This window comes from Raphanus sativus, chromosome 4 (assembly GCF_000801105.2).
Source record: "Raphanus sativus cultivar WK10039 chromosome 4, ASM80110v3, whole genome shotgun sequence".
NCBI lineage: Eukaryota > Viridiplantae > Streptophyta > Magnoliopsida > Brassicales > Brassicaceae > Raphanus > Raphanus sativus.
Genome location: NC_079514.1, coordinates 6,720,187 through 6,727,518, shown reverse-complemented (window position 1 = coordinate 6,727,518; position 7,332 = coordinate 6,720,187). Strand labels below are relative to the sequence as shown.

At 30.7% G+C, this 7,332-nt stretch overlaps 1 protein-coding gene across 4 annotated transcripts; it reads left to right on the top strand.

Annotated features, from left to right (window-relative positions):
* The first annotated feature begins 1,321 nt into the window (after positions 1–1,321).
* Positions 1,322–7,116, top strand: LOC108851917 (floral homeotic protein AGAMOUS). 4 transcript variants are annotated; one of them, XM_057008480.1, is made up of 9 exons: positions 1,322–1,463; positions 2,622–2,864; positions 5,776–5,857; positions 5,952–6,013; positions 6,147–6,246; positions 6,366–6,407; positions 6,486–6,536; positions 6,641–6,831; positions 6,920–7,116. In XM_057008480.1, exons 2-9 carry the CDS (start codon positions 2,644–2,646, stop codon positions 6,921–6,923), a joined length of 753 nt encoding a protein of 250 aa, XP_056864460.1. In that variant the 5' UTR covers positions 1,322–1,463; positions 2,622–2,643; the 3' UTR covers positions 6,924–7,116. The 4 variants fall into 4 exon arrangements, with proteins under 4 accessions (XP_056864460.1, XP_018480894.1, XP_018480893.1 ...); XM_018625392.2 differs by lacking the exon at positions 1,322–1,463 and adding an exon at positions 1,959–2,078 and having other exon boundaries at positions 6,495–6,536; XM_018625391.2 differs by lacking the exon at positions 1,322–1,463 and adding an exon at positions 1,959–2,078.
* The last annotated feature ends 216 nt before the right edge of the window (positions 7,117–7,332 follow it).

Sequence of the window (7,332 nt, the reverse complement as noted above, 5' to 3'; positions counted from 1 at the left end):
AAAGTTCGTTATAATCAACAAGAAAATTAGATATCAACATAAAAATGAGACTTAACACTGTAGAGAATATATTTTGAAGAGCAAAAAAAAGAGAGAGAGAGAAGAGAGATTTAAAGTAGTCTGGAGATGAGAGAAAAAGTCTAGTCACCTTCTAGTGAGTCAGAAGCATTACACTTAAATAACTTTCCTAATTAAGCCATACGTCTTGTCCAGCCCCATAAAAGTACGGGTTCATCTCCCTATTTCCCCTTAACCCTAATACCCTATTTATCTAATTAGTCTAAAATTATATGTATGTGTCAATATCACAACAAGTAAACATCATTAAATCCAAATCACACTAACACATAAAAATTATGTTAATTTTCTTCACAGTCTGACTAATTTTCTCATTTGTACATCTTTTCACTCGTACCCACACTAACGTTCAGTTTGCCAAATAGATGCCTACAGAATATTTCTTATTTGTTACAATATATACTTATCAGTTCACATATGTAAAATAAATTAACAATTCAGTTAAACAAGCTAAAAGCAACATTTAATAATTATATTGCCTTTGGTTACTATTCAAAATACACTTAGGAAAATATTCTTACAAATAATATTAAGCACATCAAAAGTACAACAATTGTTCTTAGAGTTAACGAGGAGTTGACTTATTTGTTAAAACTTAAAACTCTTGGATCACCTAACATGAGTCTAAGGAGTCATATATTCTATTTTTGTTAGGAGAAGTTGTTTTCCTATGGAAAGTTAACTTAATTAACATGGTTTGGATTGGACCTCACCCTAGAAATGTATAAATCTAAAATTTCCTATTCATTTAGAGAAAAAGAAACAATTGTTCTTAGAATCGTATACATATATATCTACATGTACAACTTTTTGTATTAATATACACAGCTTCCATAGTTCCATTAACAATATATATAGATATACATTTGCCGTGTTTAGTGGAACGCTTTTTCCTGCAAAATGTCTAAAGAGATCTTAGACATTAAATTTCGAAAGAGAAAAGGGAATAGATTTGATAAATTTTCCTCTTTGAAAAGTTCAACATTTATTAAAAACAAAGACGAATATCAAAAACTGTTGTTGAAAAAAAAATGAAAAAAAAAATGAACTGAGATTTACTTACCCAATTAAGATTTTTTTTTTGACAAACCCAAATTAAGATTTTAGTGCCTCGAAAACTTTCACATGAAAAGAAAGACAAGTAATAGTAAGTAGAGTCTGCATCTCATGAGTGATTGCCCAACTTAACCCTCTTTTTTTTTTGTAACACACTTAACCCTCTTTTCATTTAGACATTTGTGAAAGACCACACAAGAACTATCCACCGATAACAAAACTCTCTTTTCTTTTTCCATTTCCATCATCTCAACAGTTTCTCAATTTGGGATATCCTTGAAAGTATCATATTTATGAACATTCTAGGCGTATGGTGGGTGTTATTTATGGTAAGAAACCCTCTACTTTGTTTTTAACACAAAGAAACCCTCTACTTATATTTTAGTTTTTTTTCACGAGTTTCCAAAAGCTGCTATACTCATTGATTTATATGAAGATAACTTTAAGATCGGTATTTTTCAAAATGTTTTTTTTAAATATAATATCTAGTTTTTGTTTTAATTTTAAAATGGGTAACATTTTAAATAAATAAATTCAAAAAAACAAACAAGCACACACATCTAATCAATTATGATGATTTTTCACCGTAAGTTTCATATTCTGATATATAAGTTTTAGAAATTACATGTACATCACCATCTAATAAAGATGAACACATACTTATCTCTTAGATTTGATTTATGAAACCATGCTTTAGTGTGTAAAAAAAAGTGATTCGCAGAAATTGACAAGTACACTATATGGATGTAAAAAGGTGAACTAAAACGGTGATAAAATTTGAGAAATATTTAAAGAAAACAAATTATTCCTTTAGTATATACCTATCTCTTCACCAGCACAACCTTACCTTCCATTTTCTGGAACTTCTCCAAATCTCATACTTTCCAGAAAATCATTTTTCCAAGAAAAATAAAAGTTTCCTCTTTGTTCATCTCCCCCAACAGGTCAGTCTAATATTTTGGTGTTCCCCAATCCTTCCAAACATTATCTACTTCATTATAATACTTTGCTTCACTTATTTTGGCCCTTATACCAAATCTATGTTCTTCTTTAGTTTCCTTTTTCCATTTTATAATTGATTGTTCTTCTATTTTCTTAGAGTATGCCAAGATTCAGAATCCTATAAATGATCTTCTTTGCTCTTAAAATTGTGTTTTCACAGTCTAGATTTACTTGTTTCTTTGAGTTTCAAAATATTTTCATTATTTTTACTTATTTTCTTTTGTCAATCCTTTCTTCCCACACAACATATATATTTTTAAAAAAATCTCATGGTTAACGCTTGTTAGGAGAATATGAATTACTTCATTGCTTTAGTTGTGTATCAGCAACAGATTAAATCAAATCTTTCTAATATAACTTTGATCTCAACCACAATTCAAACGAATAGAAAATATGACAAAGCTGGAGCCTTTTTCAAGAACCTTTGTTGATGCTTTCTTGTTTTTGATTGATCAATCGTGCCCTAAATGATTATGGCTTTGTAGCACGTCAAACACGGCCTACCAAATGGAGCTAGGAGGAGATTTCTCTCCACAGAGGAAATCTGGAGGGAGAGGAAAGATCGAAATCAAACGGATCGAGAACACAACCAATCGCCAAGTCACTTTCTGCAAACGCAGAAATGGTTTGCTCAAGAAAGCTTACGAACTCTCTGTTCTTTGTGACGCTGAAGTCGCACTCATCGTCTTCTCTAGCCGCGGTCGTCTCTATGAGTACTCAAACAACAGGTTATACTTCTTCTGCTCTGTTCTTGGTTTCTATCTAATACAGTAGATTTATAATTAATTTAGGGTTATGTTAAAATTCGAATCTTAACTAGGGTTTTCGATCTATACGGTTGGAACCCTCTTATGGGTGGGATAATATTTTACTTTTTCTTGAAGTCAACACAAAAATTAAAACACAACATTTGTGAGAATCTTTGTTGGTACATATAAATGTTTATCTTAATTAGTTTGGAAATGATCTAGATCTAGTTCGAATTCATGTTCTTTTTATAATATATATTATAGGGAATTTGTTATATAAGATAAAGTGAGAAAATGGTACAAAGTTATGGAGATCTGAGTGAGCGTTAGATAGTAAATAAATAAAATAAACAATCAGCTTTTCTAATGTGGACTTTTAGATTCAGTTTTGTAGAACTAAGATTCACTTTGTTGGGTTTTTTTTCTTCACTCATTTCTGTAATATATACAAAATTCTGATCACTTTCTATATCTTCTACTAACAAGTACTTCAAGATTTAGATATATTTTTAGATCTGGTGTTGTAATAGGTAAAATCTTGATTTTTATTACTATAAAAGTAGGTTTTGGGAAACAAATTGGGAGAGTAAGGACTGTGAGGTCATGTCTTCTGGTTTGTGATCATCCCATTCTACATTGTTGTTAATATCTGTGTCCCTCTTTCTCTTCTCTCCTTTCTCTTTCTTTCCTTTCTTATCTTTGCCTCTTTCTCTCTCATGAATTATCATATCATGTATTTGATGCAACCACATGTGAAGGCAAGTGAGTGTAGAATATGGCAAAATAGATTTTTGAATGTTTAAATCTTGAGTGATAGAAATCATGGGAAATACAAGCAAAAAAAATATGTTCATAAGTTTATTTTTTTTGTCTTTATGGATGTTAAGTTTATTTTGTCTTTGTGAATGTATCATAGCCAAAAGAGTTAAAAAGTTTCAACTACTTTGAACTTCAATTGGAGTTTCAGATTCCAAACTCAAACTAGTAATGGCTATTTCCACACGTAATTTCCCATTTTCATTAGAATCCACGTGAGTTTACCACGTTAAAATTCAAAAACATGACAAATTAAATGGATTACAGTCAGTTTACCACGTCATAAAAGTCTCTTTTTCCTAATCGCTTACAGTTGTCAACTCATGTCCTAAAAATATATATTGCTCATGTCCAAAGAAAGAAAAGCTAACAAAGACTTTCAATCAACCAATCAAGAATTAATCTTCATTTACCTAATAATATCTTTTATTCAGTGGGTACTAAACGTAATCAGAGTTTCGTTTCTCGTTATTACTACAGTCTATATTTCAAAGCCTTTTTTTGTGTGTTTTCCTTAGAGGTTGGTATTGAGCGCAATGTTAGGTTTGGTCTCTATAAGATTTGTTGTCTTTGTTACAGAATCTTTGATCACGTCATCACACGGATGCTATTTATTTTATTTATCATTTACATTTATTAGTTGTAAAAAGTTTTGTTAGTTTCAGTTCTTGACTTTTTTTTAAAGCAGTCGAGTTCTTGACTTTCTGACAAAAAAAGTTTATATCATGAGTCATGATGAATTAATTTGTAAAGTACCTATAAATTCAAAAATCTCATAGTACTGCTTTTTACCCTTTAATATTAGATTTCACATTTGGACAATACCCAAAGCAATTATTCCTCAAAATGAAAGCAAAATAAAAATTGACTTCATATTATGTGTATATAACTATATATATATATACACCAAGAAAATACACAAAGAGACAAATTACTAGGATGTACCTAATCCGTTTCATATTTCTAAGATGTAAAAGATTCATGATCACTGAATCAGTAAATCTGGCCATCGATACATTTATGCAATTTTTGTTTGGTGTAGATAGGTTTATGCAATTCCTGTTACTTTTTTAAAAATATATATTTTTGTCTTTGTCTAGAGAGACAAAGTTAGGGCTTTTCTCATTTCTCTCTCTTCATGGGATAGAGAAGAAAGTGAGATTACGGGTCCAATTAGTTGCGAGTCTTTTCTGAAAATAAAATAAAATTCAGTCTTTGCCTTTCTATGATTCTAAAATGGACGGTCGTGATTCATCCATCTAAGGTTTTTTTTTTTGAAAAAAGGCTTACCATCCATCTAAGGCTCAGGCATCATAGTCTTTTTTTTTTCTGAACAGTTTTTTTTTCTTTGAACAGCCATGCATCATAGTCTATGATATGTCATCGTAGTATGTATATGTATCGTATACATAGAACTCAAAAAGGAAAAATTGTGTAATAGTAATATAATGATATTCCAAATAAGGAAACTATGCAACGTTGTGATGTTACTCGGACAAGTCATTTGGTTTCATTCTAGTTAAACTAATCCGATGGTTAACAATTAAAAACTATCAAATGTCTACTGGATTTACCAATGTGTAATGGGTTTTCGACACGTGTCAGATGTCTGAAACCCTAGACTGGTTCAGACCAATCTTGTCACTCTACTTTCCCAAACATGGCAGTTGCAATAAATCACTAGCTCGATAAATTGAAGGATTCAGAGGACCAAGGGTTCCGATTATTTTGCTTAAAGAAATTCTTTATTTGTTTTTTTTTTTGAACTTGAAATTCTTTATTTGTTACAAATTTAAGGAATATTTTTCTTTTATCAAAAGTCTAATTATTTTCTTTTATCTAATATTTTTCTTCACATCATTTGTCACGTTATGTTTCATTTGTTCTGACTCAAAAGAACCGATGTTTGCTCTTTAAGGTTTCGTATTAACATCACTAAAGTGTGCGATTTGACCTTTACAATTCTTTATTCTTACTTTTCTTAAATGCTGATTTAAGCATAAATTTTATTGGTAGTACTTTTTAAAATGCAGATTTGATTAACTTATTAATTCCCTTAACAAAACTGTTGCAGTGTAAAAGGGACAATCGAGAGGTACAAGAAGGCAATATCGGATAATACTAACACCGGAACGGTAGCAGAAATTAACGCACAGGTAACTTAAGACTACACATATCATTTGAAGCTTTTTTTTCTTCCCAAAATTGCTTATTAATATGACATTTTTAAATATATTTTTTTCTTTCAAGTATTATCAACAAGAATCGGTCAAATTGCGTCAACAAATTATCAGCATACAAAACTCAAACAGGTTAATATTTATCTAATTAAATGACTTGAAATTGATGAACTAAATTATATGTTATAACTATCGTTGATTAAAAAAAGGGAATCATATGTTATTATCGATTAGCATATATTAATACTTTTGAAAACTTAAGTAGGCAATTGATGGGTGAGACAATAGGGTCAATGTCTCCCAAAGAGCTTAGGAATTTGGAAGGCAGATTAGACCGAAGTATTAATCGAATCCGATCTAAGAAGGTAATTGTATTAAGTATAAATGTTCTCCAAATCAAATTGTTTCCAACAAAATTATTTATTTATTTATATATTCATTTTTGCTAAATTGATAAAATATTCCTTATAAAATGTGTTTACAGAATGAACTCTTATTTGCCGAAATTGACTACACGCAGAAGCGAGTAAGGCACATCTTATATCCAATTTATTTCCATTGTTAATCTGTATATATGATAATTTGGCAAATTTGTAATGAAAAGTCTATGCAGGAGGCTGATTTGCATAGTGATAACGAGCTTCTTCGTGCTAAGGTAGATGCATATTGTTTTAACTTCCTAGAGATTTAATCCTGCATATATAACACCAAAAATTTATTAAAATAATGAAACACTAAATACATATCTATGATATATAGATAGCTGAAAATGAGGGGAACAATCCAAGTATGAATCTTATGCCAGGAGGATATGAGCAGATTATGCAACCGCTTCAAACTCAACCTCAACCGTTTGATTCACGGAACTATTTCCAAGTCGCTGCATTGCAACCTAACAATCACCATTACTCATCCGCGGGTCGCCAAGACCAAACTGCTCTTCAGTTAGTGTAAGAAAACAAATATTGGTGTTGGATGGTTTTCTGAACTTGCAGCATTAATTTGATCAAAATTAACTTCGTTTCATTTGTTTTGCAGGTAGTGTTGGGTGAAGCCTGAAGGGTCGATGAGTGAATAAGAACCATGTATTGGGTTAAAAAATGAGCAATATAAAGCTAATGCAATGTTATTTAAATATGTAATATCTGTTTATTTATTTCACGAGTGTTGTATCAGTGATTTCTATAATTATTTATATGAAGATAACCAATGTGCTTACTTTGGTTAAAAGAAAACTATGTGTACAAGTATACATTATTAGGTTATTAGCTCAAATGTTTTACTCTACCAATTCATGCCCTTGTGTTTTAATTGATGGCTCCATATCTACTCTTAGAACCAGCAGATAGGGCTCATTGTCAAGCTTATTTTCCATGCCTCCATTTACCAGATATGGAGAGAATGCAACATCTGGCCCCATTGCTACGAATTTCAACCAGTACATGTACTTA